A 16466-nucleotide genomic window follows, 5' to 3' on the forward strand; every position below is an offset into this window, starting at 1 on the left:
TCCATGTCGCTGATCACCCCGTCCGTGATGCTGAGGAGGATGAAGTATTGCTGGTTGGAGGGGGGGAGGGGCAGAGGGTCAGGCCCAGGGGGTAGATCCACGGGTGATTCCCCTGGGGATTTGGCAGCACGAGGTTCACAGCTCCCCAGGACCACCTGCATCATCCCCCCCCCTCACAGAGCCACAGAACAGTTTGGGTGGGAAGGGACCTTAAAGATCATCCAGATCTAACCCCCTGCATGGGCAGGGACACCTCCCACCAGCCCAGGTTGCTCCAAGCCCCATCCAACCTGCCCTTCAACACTGCCAGGGATGGGGCAGCCACCAGCACCCAGAAATTTCAGGTGCTCCCACTTCCCCCTGGATTTGAAAGGCAATAACCAAACAAGAAATGAGTTCCCACCTCTCTAAGTACTCTCTAAGTACTGCGCTGAGTACTTAATGGTGGGGGAAAAAACCAACCTGAACAGAACTTTCACATCAGTGGAAACACCAGGAGGAGTTTGGGGCCAGGACACAAGCTCAGCTGGGAGATGAAAATGGAGGCACCAACAGCACTGGGAAGCTAGGGGGATGTGGAGCAGCAGCACTGGCATCCACTCCCCTTCCCATGGGGAAAGGAGGGCAATGGGGCCAGTCTGTGGACGCTGGACAGATGGACACGGTCCTGATGGGCCCAGCTGGGCACAAAGATCCCAAAAACCCATCTCCTCTGCCTCAGGGGAAAGTAATGGTTCCATTTTGGCCCGTTATGGAGCCTGCGTGAGGCAAACAAACACTTCAACGCATTAAAGCCCTTTGTTCCTCTCCTCGTTCTTTCCATTTCCTCTGCAAACCACCAGCCCAGCCATCCTGGAAAAGCACGAGTGGGAATGCTGCCCCAAGCCCCATTTCCTTGGCTCTCCTCCAGCCCACACCTCCTGAAACCTTCTGTTCTGGCTTGGTTGGTGGGTTTTTTGGTAGTGGGGGAAGGGCCCCAGGGGTGGCTCCTGTAAGAAGCTGAGAAGCTGCCCCTGCTCCAAACCAGCCAAGGAGCCACTAGAGGGACAATAGATGTGCCTCTTCCATTATACAAAAGAACTGAGAGAAGAGCTGAGCAGAGCAAGCACTTAAGGGAGAAGAGCTGAGCTGGAGAGGGAGAGCAGAGCTGGGGGTTGGTGAGGAAGAAGGGGAAGAAGGTGCCCAAGCAGAAGTTTCCCTGCAGCTCATGGTGAGATGGCAGCTGTGCCCCTGCACTCATGGAGAAACGTGGTGGAACATTCCCTGAAGGTGCCAGGAGGGGTGAATTTGGCCAGTGGACTTGGATTTTGTGGCCAGTGGATTTGATGCCCATGGCCTGGGCTGGTGCAGCTGTGGGAGCCCCCGGGCCAGGGGAGGTGCCTGTTCCCAAAGCCCCCGTGACTCTGCGGGCAGCGCTGGAGCAGCTCCTGGTGGGAAGGGCTCCTGGAGGAGAGGTTGGGGGAGGATCTGCCAGGGAGGGACCCGTGGGGAGCAGGGCAGGACTGTCAGGAGAACCCTGAGGAGGAAGGAGCAGCAGGAACCACCAGCCTGTGCAGCGACTCCAAACCCCATCCCCCTGTGCTGCTGGGGGGAAGGAGGGAGAGAAATGGGGAACAAAGGGATTTGGGTGGGAAGAAGGGAGGGGGGGGCAATGTGTGTGAGCCCTGCCCTGTGTGTGTCTGTGTCCTGAAGGCATTGATTAGTGTGACATTAGATTATTATTTTTCCCCAAGTTGAGTCTGTTTTGCCTGGGACCTTAACCAGTGAAGAACCCTCCTTGTCCTTTGTTTTGACCCATGAGCTTCTGGTTGGGTTTGTCCTCCCCATCCCGGGCTGTGTGAGGGCTGATTGAGCAGCCACGGGGCTGGTTCTTGGTTGCCCTGTAGGGCCCAAACCAGGACATCTTCCCCACTTGCTGCCCTCCCATGACATTTTCTGATGCTGAACTCCAAGTACAAACAAATCCAGATCAAGCTTCTACATAACCCAAGGATGTGGGTGAGGAGGATCTCCCCACCCCAGGCAGGGCAGGCAGCCCCTTCCTGACCCCTTTCAATGCGCTAGCCCTGCTGGCAGAGCACTGCCCAGGGATTAGTTTTTCCCTAAATCCAAACTTTTCAGATAAAAAAACCACGAGGAGACACAGGTCTGAAGGGCATAACCAACATCTGAGTCTGGGGGGTAAAACTAAGTACCAGAAGACCTGCATGGTCCTACATGGTGGCCAGCACTGGTCATCACTGGAAGGAGGACAAGTGCCAGAGCCTGGGAACGTCTGAGAAAGGGGATGAGGGGAAGAGCAAAAGCTCCAGGAGAGCAGCTGATCCTGGGAATGACTTTTAAGCTGATCCGCCCCGTCCGTGTCTGTGAACAAATTGGTGCAAAACGCCCCCGTGGGATGTACTCCTGGTGCCCCTGCCTGGCAGGGGAGTTGGACTGGATGGTCTTCAGAGGACCCTGCAACCCCTCAGACTGTGTGATTCCATGGTCAAAAGGAAGAACCCAGACAGACCTGATTCCCTGTGTTCCCTTTTTGCCATGAAATCCATGAGATCAGAGAGAAACGCTGGGAAGTCTGCAGGACAAGAGGGGGAGCAGAGCTCACCAGCTGCTTCTCACCACACCCAGGGGAACAAGAGCTGCTGGTGGGTGAGCCCCGGGGGCTGTGGTTCCCCAGGAGCATCGTTCTAGCAGCAGGACATTCCCTAGGGATCGATGCCAGTGGTGGAGGAACAGTCACTGGCAGAGGCTGCTGGTGGCACCTCTGGGCCCCGGCTGGGGTGTCACCTCTGCTGAGCCACCACCAGTGCTGCTGGGGCTCAGGCCGGGCCCCCCGGGCTCCATGGACACACCAGCCCGGTAGCACCTTCCCCTGTTACCTCTTTTATGTTAAAATGACCCATCTGTGAACCCACCAGGAGCTCTGGAGATGATTCCCAGTCATCAGCCCATCAGAGGCTCAGGCTCATGAGCAGGAACGGGGGGCAGCATTAAGCAGGGGGGTAAGGAAAGGGGAGGGTTGGCTGCAGGGGCCCTGCAGGAAAGGTGGGATTTAATTCCCCAGAGCTGATTAATTCCCTGAGAATCAAATCATGTGCAACCCTCCCACCCCCCCCAGCACATCCCAGTCCTCCCATCCCTGCCAGCTCCCGTGGTTGTGATCTGCGTTGCCATGGAAAAACTACAGGGGGGGTTGGGTTGTGTTTGAAATGTCGGGAGTGAGAGCAGGAGGAAGAGGAGGGCAGGTCTAGGTGGCTACGGGGCTGGTGGCACCAGGGGTAGCTTTGCTGCACGGGCTGGTGGGATAGGAGAGGAGAAGACCCCCGGGGACTGAGACCCCCTCATCAGTAACCTTCTGTGCTTCCAAAAAAACCCCAAACGTGGAGCCTAGGCAGGGCTGTTAAGTGCCCATTGTTTAAAATCTCCCTTGATGAAGCTGTTAGTGCCAAGAGAGGGGTGCAATTTGCATATCATCAGTGTCTGCTCCTGAGGAGCTTCTCCTCCCCCACCGAGACAGAAGGCAGAGAAATGAGGGACTATGTGGATTTGTGCTGGATTAAAGCAAATTCAGTATTTCCTGCTTTCTGGGAAGAGCAATGGTAGTTGAGGCAAGGCTGGAAAAGGTGCCCCTAGGCAGGACGGTTTGGGTGTGATCCAGCTCTTCTCCAGGCAGGAATCAGGAAAGTTTCTACCCCCAGGAAACTCCTGCCTGCGGGTGCTGATGGCCCAGCTGAGCTGCCTTGGGCCAGCAAAACTTGGTCCCAGGTTGCCCAGGGAAGCTGTGGCTGCCCCATCCCTTGCAGTGTTGAAGGGCAGGTTGGATGGGGCTTGGAGCAACCTGGGCTGGTGGGAGGTGTCCCTGTCCCTGTCCACAGCAAGGAGCAGCTTCTGGACATCACAGAATCATTGAATCCCAGACTGGTGTGGGTTGGAAGGGATCTTAAAGATCATGCAGTACCAACCCTGATGGGATCACCATGGGATTCCCGTCACACCAGGGGATCACCACCACACCTGGGGATCCCCACCACCCCAGGGGATGACCAGGGGATCCCAGCACCCCAGGAGTCTCCCAGACTTACAGAGGCAGCCTGCTGCTGGGTGGCCTGGGCTGCAAACCGAGCCACGTGGTTGATGATGGGGGAGAAGTTGGTGGGTCCGTAGAAGCGGATGTGGGGCAGGCAGGCTGAGTAGGCTTGGACAATGCCCTCCACACCTGCAGGGACAGCAGAGAAGCAAGACATTACACCGTGCCACAGCACAGGCCCACCACACATCCAAATAAGCTTCATGGGAGCTGAAGTTAAGACACATTTATGTTTCCCCCCCCAAAAATTCATCCAACTCCAAAAGTTTCATCCCCCTCAACTCAAATTCCCCAGTTCCAGGGCTTAGCTCGTCAGTCACCTTGTCAAGGGTCCTCAGACCTTCTGGGGTAAGAGAGCCCTGGTAGATCCCACAGTCAAAGGTGGCTTTCCTCAGGGTTCTGCAGAAATCTTGGGAGCCAGCCAGAGAGGAGGAGCCAAAAGAAAGGCAGCTCCGGACCTCTGAGCATGACCAAACACCAGACTGACAGGGGGCAGAGGTTGGGGAGAGCAGCAAAGCCACCCCAGAAGCACCCTTGCAGCTCCCAGCTTTGGCACCCGCAGGTCCCTGGAGACCCTTCCCACCAGAGCAGGGTCCATGGCTGGTTGCAGGGGGACAGAGCGGGCAGAGAAAAAACGAGCAATTCCACTATTGACCAGTTCTCTGGTAGGAGCTGCAGGGTGGTGGCTCCTGCGCCCCAGAAATCAGCTCCAGTCAACATGTCACAGCCCCAGAGAGGAGCTGTAGGAAGCAAGGGCAGCAGAAGAGCAAATGTCCACAACCAGCTCTCATGAAGCAGCAGCTGGGGTTTGGGGGCTGCCCGAGCCCCGTTCTGCTGGGGCAGAGGCCAAAGCAGAGACCATCTGGAGCCCAGGGCAGCCCCCAGAGCTGAGCAGGTCGGGCTGGGAGCAGCTCTCAGCTGCCAAATGAAACATTTCAGCCCGAGTTCCCCATCTGCCAACCAGGCCTGGTGTTTCTCACAGGCTTCCTGGAGGAGCAGACAGTTGGTAGGACCCACCAGACACCCACGCAAAGGCGGATTCCACACTCTGGGAATCCAGCTGCATTTTACTCTGGGCCTTCCTACACACATCCCAGTTTTCCCTGCTTTCCTCCCAGTGCTCCCTTAGCATGTGCTCTGCCTCACTGATGACTTCTGCCTTGACAAGACCATCCCTGAGATGTTGCTGGTGAACTGCAGAGGGAAGGAGAGAAGACACTGAAAGCATCTAAGGAGCCCTAAAGCCCTGGCAGATGCTCACCTGAACAGAAGGGGTTTGTGGGGTTGAAGTTAATGGCAAACTCGTGGGACACCTGGGGAGAAGAAAAGACCCAAATTAGCAAACAGAGCAGGTTGTCCACTGTCAGCTCAGCTGATGCTCCTCTGGGGCAGGACCCAGTGGTGCCAGATGTTATGGTCCATCCTGCTGGGTCAGCAAGACCTCCCAGGCCTCTGCTACCCAAGCAGCAAGGAGCAGCAAAGACAAACAAGGGCTCAGCAGCACTGAAGGGTGGAGTGGGTCCCCAATCTCCCCATCATGGAGCCACCTGAAATTCTCACACCACACATTCTTCTGCAGCTATCAGAGCAGGTTGGTCCACAGGGCTTCCCACAGCAGGAGGGAGCAGGCACAAAGCAAGCTGGGCTGAAGACCTGATCTGGCAGGTCAGCTACCATGCCAAAGCCAGCAGATGATGAGCTTCATCATCTGGGTCATCATGAGGGTGGAAGGCAGCACAGGAGAGGTGACATGAATGCTCGGGCCAGGTGGGCAGCAAGGCCACCTGGTTTTCATTGACCAAAAACCATCCCTCCTCCAAGCCAGGTGCAAGATCCTTCAGGTTTCCCACCACCTCCTCCCAAGCTCAGAGAGATGCTCTCATGAGGAGGTCCTGTAGGACAGCAGACATCCCTGCACATCCCTGTCCCTGGTTTGCTGCATGTGCCCAGCCAGAGACACCAAGCAGCAGTGCTGACTGTGACTCACAAACCCTTCCTCATCTACTTCCATGGGAAGCACCTGCAGACAGGAACCAAAAACGTTGGGCAGCCATTGCTCTGAACCCACCACTGCCAGCAGAGGCAGGAGACAGTCAGGAGGACTCTTGGCCTCCAGCATGAACATTGCCAGTGCTGGCGTGGGTCAGCAGCACGACTGGGGACCCACCCTCAGCTGAGGGGCCTGGGGTGTTCCTGCAATCAGCACCCTAGGGAGGAAAGGGACCAGCAGGAGCACCAAGGACACGCAACTGCCTCTCCCAGCACCTCTGAAGGTTGAAGGGGGTGATTTGGGCTTTCAGGCCACCAGCTCCAGGGCTCTGAAGCAAAAAGCTCCCGCTCTGTTCGTGCCAAGAGTTACAAAACAAGGATATTTTCTCCCTCTCGGATGGGTGGGGGTTTGCTGAGCTGCTCAGCCAGGGGATGGCTTGGGGACACGTGTACTCCCCAGGCTGGCCAAATGACTGTCCTCTCAAGCACAGTGTGAAGCAGAAGGTCCTCCTGAGGCTGCAAAGGCAACACACATCTGCTTCAGACTTCCCAATTAGACCAGGCATTGTGTCGAAAGCAGCAGAAACTATTTTTGGGAGAAGCTGCAGGGTGGGAAATAGCAACCAAACCAAAGTAGGTCAACCCAAAGTCCTGCTCGTGCTGCAGGGCTGGCCAACGTCACCAGCCCGGATCTCTGTGGCTGATGAGCAGAACCAGCAACACTCCAGCCACCAGCAACCCCAGGGGCTGACACACAAGACTCTGCTTGTTTTGCACACACCCTTTCTTGTTGAAACCTCAATTTGGGGGCAACCAAACTGACATTGCTTCATTTTCAGTTGCAAAGGCCTCACTTCTCCCTTTGTTGTTTTTGGGTTTTTTTTAAGAAAAGATTCCAAATTCTGCCATGTGAGTATTTCTGGAGGAGGGAAAACGTTGCCACACTTCGCAGTGCCAAGGAAGGGTTCCTCTTTCTTCTGAGCAGCAAGGGAATGGTTTGGAGCTCTGCCCCTCACCTCAGCAGATCCCAGCCTGGCAGGAGCCTTGTGAAACCTCCTGGGGAGTTTGCCTGGGTTGTGCCTCTGCTGAAACACCTCCCAAAAGAAGAACAACAAACAGGATCTCATTCCCTCATCAGCTCTGCTTGGAAAAGCAGTTTCTGTGGAGTCCACTGAAGTGCACACAGATGGTGGTCACCTGCCTGGAGAAACCCCTCCAAACCACCCCAAAGAGACAGAGTCCATCCAGGCTGGGCCCTCTGCCAGGCCTGGATGGGGATGGTTGCAGGTCCATCTTTGCCCATCAGGAATTACAGATGCACCTTGCAGACACTCAGCTGGAGCCCGTGCTGGAGAACTGATCCCTCAGAAGGTTCTCTGCCACCCCCCCAGTGATCCCTGCCGTGACTCAGTTTCCCTATATGTGAAAAACAAGAGAAATGAAGGGAAAGCCTTGGGGGGTGGCACATCAGCAAAGCCACCAGCTTCGGCTGGAGACACTGAGCTCTGTGGGCACAAAGACATTTCTTTTGGCCAACCCCATCAGACTAGATATTAGGAAGAAATTCTTCCCTATGAGGGTGGTGAGACACTGGCCAGGTTGCCCAAAGAAGTGGGAGATGCCCCATTCCTGGAAACATTTCAGGCCAGGAGCTCCAGGAAAGCTGGCAAGGGACTTTGGACAAGGGCAGGGAGGGAGAGGACAAGGGGGAAGGGATGAAAACTGGAAGATTTAGGTGAGACATGAGGAGGAAATTCTGTGCTGTGAGGGTGGTGAGAGCCTGGCCCAGGTTGCCCAGGGAAGCTGTGGCTGCCCCATCCCTGGCAGTGTTGAAGGGCAGGTTGGATGGGGCTTGGAACAGCCTGGGCTGGTGGGAGGTGTCCCTGCCCATGCAGGGGGTTGGACTGAGAAGCTTCAAAGGTCCTTTCCCACCCAAACCTTTCGATGATCCTGTCTCCCAAACCTGAGGTGACTGGTGGGGCTGCAATGTTGAGCCTGTTGCTCTCTGCTGCTGCCTTGTCTTTGCTCATCCCTCAGAAACCATCCCATCTGCTTCCCTCTTCTGTTCCCTCCTGGGAAATGCTCGGGGCTCTGTGTGGAGCTGTTACACCACAAGATGTTCTCTGACATTTCCAAGGAGACTTTTGTGTGCAAAACATCTCACTCTGCCGGGCACTGGGAAGCGCTGCAGGAACCATGGCAACGGGAGCACCAACTGCCATTTCTACGACTCTTTATCTCTTAATGATTTCCCCATTTCCCACTCCAGCCTGGAGGTACAAGAGCCACTCTTTGCTGTATCCCCCTGGGAGGATCATTGGCCACACTGCTCCCCAGGGGGACGCAGGGCACAGGTTTCAATGGAGAACTGCTGCTTTGGCTGGGAATCATGGACTCTCAGACTGGTTTGGATTGGAAGGGACCTTAAAGATCATCTCATTCCAACCCTCTGCATGTGGGCTGGAGGACGAGCCCAGGCTGCTCCAAGCCCCATCCAACCTGCCCTTCAACACTGCCAGGGATGGGGCAGCCACAGCTTCCCTGGGCAACCTGGGCCAGGCTCTCACCACCCTCACACTCCAGAATTCCCTCCTCATGTCTCACCTCAATCTCCCTCTTCCAGTTTTCATCCCTTCCCCCTTGTCCTCTCCCTCCCTGCCCTTGTCCCAAGCCCCTCCCCAGCTTTCCTGGAGCCCCTTCAGGCACTGGAAGCTGCTCTGAGGTCTCCCTGGAGCCTTCTCTTCTCCAGGCTGAACACCCCAACTCTCCCAGCCTGGCTCCAGAGCAGAGCTGCTCCAGCCCTTGGATCATCTCCGTAGTCCCAAAGAACATGGAACTCTTCACAAATCTGTGTGTCACTCAGAAACTACTCAGTGAGCCTTGATTGCCAAAAAATCCCTTAAGCAAGAGAGATGAGTGATGGTTCAGGGACCAGGTGAGTCAGGGAGGGATGAAGCTCCCAAGTGGAGCAGGGCGATGCTCCCGAGATGCCAAGAGCTCAAGGGCCACCCTGGGTGTTGGGGCTGGTGACCCTCAGGCATGGGCCAAGCACCTGGGGAAGGCAGAGCTGCTCTCCCCTGGGGTTTACATGGGCTTAGACATCACTCTGGAGCAAAATGAGGTGGTTTTCCTGGTAGCACTTAGGGAGCACGGGGAATTATTTTGGCTGCTGGAGGCAGCCATGGGGTGGGTGCAGGAGGAGCAGCCCTCTTTGCTCAGCCTCCCTGGCATCCTCAACCTGGAACCTGCCCAGTGGTGCCTTTCCCATGGCATCCAGGGATGCTGTGACAATTCACCCACTCCCCAAGCACAGAATCACAGAATTGTTCTGATTGGAAAAGGCCTTTAAGATCATCTAGTCCAGCTCTGCCAAGCCCTGTGCTCACCCGTGTCCCTCAGCACCACATCTACACAGCTTTGAAACCCCTCCAGGGAAGGGGATTCAACCACCTCCCTGAGCAGCCTGGGCCAGGGTTTAATGACCCTTTCAGTGAAAAAGTTTCTTCAAATATCCAATCTAAATCTCCTGTGGTGCAAGTTGTGATTGTTTCCTCTTGGTTTGTCACTTGTTCCTTAGGAGCAGAGCCCGACCCCCCTGGCTCCAACCTCCTCCCAGGCAGCTGCAGAGCCAGCAGGTCTCCCCTCCGCTCCTTGTCTCCAGGCTGAACCCCCAGCTCCCTCAGCTGCTCCTCATAAGACTTGTGCTCTGGATGCAGCTCCACTGCCCTTCTCTCCAGCATCTCAGTGTCTTTTTTCTAGCAAGAGCCCCAACACTGAACAGAGGGTTTGGGCTGCAGCCTCACCAGTGCTGAGAACAGGGGGACAATCCCTCCCTAGCCCTGTTGGCCACCACGACCTGCCACACCCTTTCTGTCCCCACTGCCTTTTTCATTCCTGTTCCTCTCCCAGGTAACAAATCCCTGGCTCGTGGTCCTTGGAAGGTGCCCACCCAGATTTTCCCTCCAAAATTGGTGAAGTGACAGACCAGAGACATTTGCTGGCCAAGGAGGATGGATCAGCTGCCAAGTGCACATGGAGGGATCTCCTCCTGGGGTTGGCAAGCAGTGAGAGCTCCTGCTTGAGTCACATGAATTATGGCTGCCAGGAAGAGTGGATAAAAGTGCAGAGCTGGAGCAGGCAGGACATCCCTGGCCTGGAGGACTGGCAGGGATGAACCTTCCACACAAGGTCACAGCTGCTTGTGACTTGTGTGCCACGCTGAGCTCAGCTGAGGGTGAAGCTCCTGTCCCAGAGAACACAAAAGGTTTGTTGAGGTTCAACCCCAGCCTGAAGCTGGAACTCCTCAAACCTTCTGAGCTGAAAGAAAATGCCTTTTTGGCAAGAGCAGCCAAAAGACCCACCCAGAAAGATGCTGGTGGTGTCCTGAGGTATCTTTTTATCTGTGAGAAGATGGTCCCCATTGCCCTGTGTGGGTGCAGGAGCATCGCCAAGCCCTGCCCACCCAAGGAGCAGGATGCTCCAACACCCTGAGGAGCAGGATACTCCTGGTCCTCCTGGTACCCTTTGGCACCTAACACCAACAAAACATCAGGGTGTCTTTTGGGAAAGCCCCTCTGCTCCTGTCCTTGCAGGTTCTGCCTGTGCCACCCCATGTCAAGGCTATCCAGCTCAAAGATTTGCTGCTGTCTGACACACTCATCCAGGGGCCTCTTCCCTTGCCCAGAATTGTTCCTTCCTCCTGCCAGGAGGAATCAACTCCTGGCTCTGCTCATGAATGCCAGGAAGCTGCTGCTTTCATGACAGTTCAGAAGGGAGGGATGGGCTGCCTGTGCTCCCTCCCCAGCCACCACCCAGCCACACCTCACTCTCCACCAGCTGAAATCCCCCTCCCACCCATTCCCCCTCTGCTTTTTCCTGGCAGATCCAAGCTCCTGCCCAGGCAACATCAGGACAAACCCATCTCAAACACACAGGTGGCCACAACATTTCACCTTCCAGTCCGGTGGGAGCTGGGCACCAAATCCCAGAGCAGGAAACATCTTGTCTCTAGAAGAGAAGAAGAAAAAACCCATGGGAGCACCTGCACACACCACACAGGCTCATATGGTGCCACCAGCTGCCCCAGTGCCAGCCAGAGCAGATGCCAGCTAAAATAGGTGCCAGCTAAAATAGGTGCCAGCCTTCCCTGCTCCCCACGCAACATTTAGACTTTAAAAATCATGAGAGCTGAGCAGAGAGGAATAGATGTTCCCCTCTGTCTTTTGATCTTTAGAGAGAAGAGTCCAGCTCAGCTTTGCCACCCACAGGGATCAGGAGTGTCCTCTTGCCCAAACACCTGAGTCTCTTGCAGATCTGAACCATTTAAAAACCAATCAACTCCCTGCTTTGGTGACAAAAGCCAGCACAGTGAGACCAGCAGAGTTCTCCTGTATTTCCTCTACTCATGGCTGAGGTGATACTGGCCCGTGTTGCCCACCTCAGGGTGGCCAGGGACAAAACACCAGCAAGCTGAGGCCACCTGCCTCGGCACCAATAAAGCCCTGAGCAGCCACTCTGCAGCTGCCACCAGCAGTGGGTCCCAGCAGTCCCAGTGTTGGATGATCCACCTCTGGGGGAACAGGAGAAACCTTCTCCTCACCCTCTCCCCCTCCTGCATCCCAAGGGATATGGTCACCTCTCCCAAGGTATTCCTTAGCCCTGGCTTTGGCTGAGGGGAACCCAAGGCACGTCCATCCCAGCAGGCTGGAGGCAGGAGGGCCTGGTGCTTACGAGTCGTAGTCCTGGATGATCTGGCCAACAGACCAGAGAGCTGACAAGTACTCGTTTGTCCCCATGGGGTTGATGTAGTGCAAGGAGGAGGGGTCTCGTGGGTTTCCATTGGAGGCTGTGAAGTCAATCCCAACCTGGGGGACAAGAGAGAAGTCCAGAACAGTCCTGCTCTCCCTCAGCAGACACCACCCCAGAGCTGGCCACCCGGCCTCCGTCACCTTCCAGCTCCACACATCGTCCCACCAAGACCCAAACCTCTTTGGAAAGCTTTCCAGAAGTTTAATAAAACCCAGCTTATCACCCTCCCTAAAAAAAAAAAAAAAGGTGTTAAAGAGCAGGTGAGGCAAAGCCCCTCACTGCTGCACCCAGGTGTGTCACCAGTGAGCAGCCCTTGCTCCTGAAGCCACCACCAGCTCCAGCTCAGGACTCTTGCTGCTCATCTCCCAGGCATTTAGCTCAGGAACTGAGAAGCCCCATGGACACCAAAGCAGCCAGGGCCACCTGGGCATTTGGATCTCAAGGCCTTTGGCCACAGACCCACAACCCTAAGCAGATCTTGCCCTGTAGCTGCTCTTCCCTGGGGACTGATTTACACTGAGCTCTCAGGGGACTCAGTCAGCAGGACATTTTTCTCCCTCCTCAATCAGATTTTCTATTTAAAGCCATTTGTAGAAATGCTGATCTCAGCCCCAGCTACCTCTGGTCAGAAGAGGCTGAGCCACCCAATTGGAAGTGACTGGGAAGGAAGAGTTGGGAAGAGGCAACTGTGCCCGCCCTGTTTGCTCAGCAAACACAAACCCCAGAATAACTCCAGTGGCTAAATTGAGCTCCAGGGATTCACCAGGGATTTGGCTCCAGATCCATAATGGGAGAGGATGAGCTGCCACTGGGCTGAGAAGGGATCTTGGCCAGGGTGAGGCAAGAAGATGCCACAGTCCAGGATGTGTCACCACCCTGTGTCAGGAGGGCTGGTAAAACAGGCTTGACAGGAGAAGGGGACACGGTTTTGAGCTAGAGGAGGGTGGTTTCAATTGGAGGTAAAGGAGAGGTTGTGTGATGAGGGTGGTGGGACCCTAAACAGGTTGCCCAGGGAAGCTGTGGCTGCCCCATCCCTGGCAGTGCTGAAGGGCAGGTTGGATGGGGCTTGGAGCAACCTGGGCTGGTGGGAGGTGTCCCTGCCCATGCAGGGGGTTGGATCTAGATGATCTTTAAAGGTCCTTTCCTACCCTGTGGTTCTACAAAAACCCAATTTCTTCACCAAGCAGCCTCACCAACCTGCAGTTCACTGCTGGAGCACCCACACCCACCAGCCCAGCTCCTGCCAAGCCACCACAGGCACCATCAGAGAGCAAGAGGGAAACTGAGGCACGGGGAGGGGGCTCAGGGGGTCAGGCAGGCACAGCCCCTGCTTGTACAACCCACGGCACCGAGAGCAGCACGTGGGGAACACGCTTCAGAGGAGGCAGCTGGTCTGTCCCCAGCAAGAGGCAAGTGACAGGGCACATGTCCCTCTCCTCCAAGGCTCCAGCCCTTCTCTCCCCATCACCTCCCTCGGTGGGAAGGACACCAGCAGCCTCCCCAGACCACTGGGGTGCATGTGGACGTGCCCTCCTCCCACCTCAGGCCTCTCTGCAGTGCAGCACCAGGTTTTGGACCAGAGGTGCCCTTAGGAGGGGGCAAAACCCTCCAACAACCAGCAGATCTCCAGACAAACTGTGGTTTTCTCTTCTGCTGGCTCTCCAGCACCCAGCCCGTGGCTCTCCCAGCCGCTCCTGTTCCCATGGCAACTCTTCCTCCTCCTCCTGCTCTTCCCCCATCGTGTTTTTGAGACAAAACAACCAAACACAAACTGCAGCACTGCCAGTGCCCACAGCTCTGCTCAGCCTGCACCAGGCAAGTTTGCAGGCATTAAAACCCTTCCACTTCTGCATCCATTAGTAACTCCTGACAAGCTGTGGTCCAGCTTGGAAGAACCCAGAGATGCCATTAAAAATGCAGAAAACCATCTTATCAACAGCCCAAAGCCTCTCAGATGGCTTCAAAATAAAGAGAGCTTCCATAAAAAAATGCAGGGTGGTCAAAGAAGTTGGTAACATTTTGTGAAGGGTCAGAAGGTCTTTGTGCAAGCCTGACCCTCAGCCAGCATCAAGCCAGGTCCCACCACACTTCTGGACATACCTGAACATCACAGTAATGACCCCTCAAAACCTCCAAACCACACAGTTTAACAGCAAAATGGGGCAGCTCCTGGCTGGAGCACCCAAGCGGGTGCCAAGTCTGACCCAGAACCTCCCTCCCCAGGTCTGACCCTCACACACACTGGGCAAAGAGAAGCAAAAGTCCTTACAGTGAACATCAGCTGGCAGCCTCCCAGAATGTAGTCCAGGAAGGAGAAATCTCTGGTTATCTGAAAGAAACCCCCCCAAAAACCTGTGTCATCAACATGCACCACTGCAGAAGACCAAAAATAAGCAGACAGAAAGTGCCCAAGCCAGAGGTCACTGAGCTTGGGCCTTCAGGGACCTTCAGCCACGTGGTGAAGCAATGGGAAGATCCACTTGGATCACCCATGGCAGCATTTTGGTACTTCATGTGGGGTCAAGAAGGATCATGTCTTGGTTCAAAGCTGGGGTGGGAGGCCTGGAGAGGGATCTCTGAGAGCTGGAAGCATCCATCATGGTGAACTGAAGGGAAGATCCTCTCCCTATGGTCACAGCACCTGCAGATCTGGGGTGGGAAGGGTTGAGCTGGTGCTTTGCCCACTGTGCTGCTGCCATGGGAAGGGAGGACTTCACCAACACCTCAGCTCCCAGGAAGAACCTTTCCCACCCACACCCAACCCTTGCCCCCAAGGAGGCAGCAAGCAGCTGGAAAGCACCCCCAGTCTGGGCTTCACACAGACACAGCCCATGTTTTCCTGGGTCTGGGGCCACCCAGGAGCAGGGAGGCACCAGCAACTTGGTGCATCAGATGCTCCAACTGGAAAGGAACCCAGTCAGAAAGGAAAACCCACTTTTATCCATGGTCCACAGGACCTGGGCTTGGAGGTGCCAGGGTGCTGCAGGGAGAAGGGGTGGGGGGGCCTCAGGAAGACCCAAGCTCTGCCAGGAGCAAAAGGAAACATCCTGGTGTTGGACTCACTTTGCAGGACTTGACGATGATGATCCCAGAGTTCTTGTAATTCTTTTTCTTCTTCTGCTTCTTGGGGTTGATGCACTCCAGCTCCAGCTGTAACACACGAGTGGGACACCAGTGTGAGAGCACTGCTGGGCTCTGCAGATGCCACCAGTGGCCACATCCTGTGGCCACCCTCCCTCCAAGCATTTCAAAGTGCTGAAGAGACACAAACGAACCACACGGAGCCACCAGAATTTAGTGATGGAAACAGAGGCACAAGATCTGCTTTGGAAGAGGCTGCTTTTCCTCTCCAGGAGCTTTCTCCATGTCCAGGACCTCACACGTGGCAACCAAGACACCCCAGTGAGGCTACAGGGGTCTACAGAATGGGACAGGTCAAATACATGAATAATGAGGGTATTAAGTGTGTCCCTTCCCTCAGCATCCTGTTCAGACCAGCCTGGTGATGACGTGGACCTCTTCAGACCACTCAGTGATGGCCCTGGACACGCTCACAACAGTGATGGTCCTAGACCTGCTCAAACCATCCACTGATGTCCCTGGACCTTCTCAGACCAGCCTGCTGGTGCCCTGGAGATGGCAATGAGCCTTCCCCCCCTCTCAGTCAGCCTGGGCTGGACAGTGCTGCTCCCAACCTGCAAGCTCTCCAGGTGTGGTGCTCACTCTGCAGCACAGCTCCTCTGTCCCCACTTCTCTATTTACCCTCAGCAGCTTGAGCATGCAAAAGAGTGACCCAGATCACGAGGAGCCACCCCATGCCTTTGTGCCTCAGTTTCCCCAGCCAGGAAGCTTTTCTCATTGTACCACACATGGTGTTTTACACACACCCACATCTCAGCCAAGATCTCCTCTTGGTTTGGCAACCCTAGTGAAGATGGCAGTGAAAAGCTCTGCTTAGCCAGGAGTCTTCACCAGATGCCTTCAACCAGGTGGCATCTGCCAAGGCTTTTGGCCAGCTCTTTGGGACGAATACAGGGACAGCTTTGGCCACACAACCAGTGTCCAGTGGCACAGGAACTGGCACTCCTGGGTACCAAGCTGCCTCAGCAGCAGACACAGCCCCAGCAGCACGTCACACCTTCCCATCTGACCCTCCAAATCATGGGGCACCCCCCAGACCATGGGTGCTGCTTCCAACGTCTCAGCAGAGCTGGACTGTCAGCCCAGGGTGACTTGGCTCTCTCCTCAGCTCAGGTGCTTTAGCTACACAACAGTGCCCTGGGTCACTCATGGTGTGGGTGGGAGGAGAAAGGAGGTCGGGCTTGACTTCTTGGCACAGGCTGAGGGTCTCAGTACCAGCACCAAAATCCACCCCCAGCCCCAGGGAGCCCCTTCTTTGCTCTTCCCCAGAAGAATGTTGGCACTTACTGGAAGGGCATCTTGAGCTTCACACATCCTGGCCACCGAGGTCTGGAGCTCCCCAATGAAGTCGTGTCCCCCATCACTGTCATAGTCATAACACACCACCTGGGGAGAGAGGAGCACAAACCAGCCTCTGGGACAGTGACCTCCTCTCCTGCTG

General features: G+C 55.6%; 1 protein-coding gene across 1 annotated transcript in view; it reads right to left on the reverse strand.

Moving 5' to 3' along the window:
• CPNE2 (copine II) overlaps positions 1-16466 on the reverse strand; it is a 49174-nt gene that overhangs the window by 10521 nt on the left and 22187 nt on the right. Inside the window, 8 exon segments of the mRNA XM_010008509.1 lie at positions 7-50; positions 4083-4216; positions 5349-5400; positions 11029-11083; positions 11807-11940; positions 14154-14213; positions 14948-15034; positions 16313-16411. Of these exon segments, the coding sequence (XP_010006811.1) occupies positions 7-50; positions 4083-4216; positions 5349-5400; positions 11029-11083; positions 11807-11940; positions 14154-14213; positions 14948-15034; positions 16313-16411 (665 nt within the window).

This window comes from Chaetura pelagica, unplaced genomic scaffold (assembly GCF_000747805.2).
Source record: "Chaetura pelagica isolate M959 unplaced genomic scaffold, ChaPel_1.0 scaffold422, whole genome shotgun sequence".
Taxonomy (NCBI): domain Eukaryota; kingdom Metazoa; phylum Chordata; class Aves; order Apodiformes; family Apodidae; genus Chaetura; species Chaetura pelagica.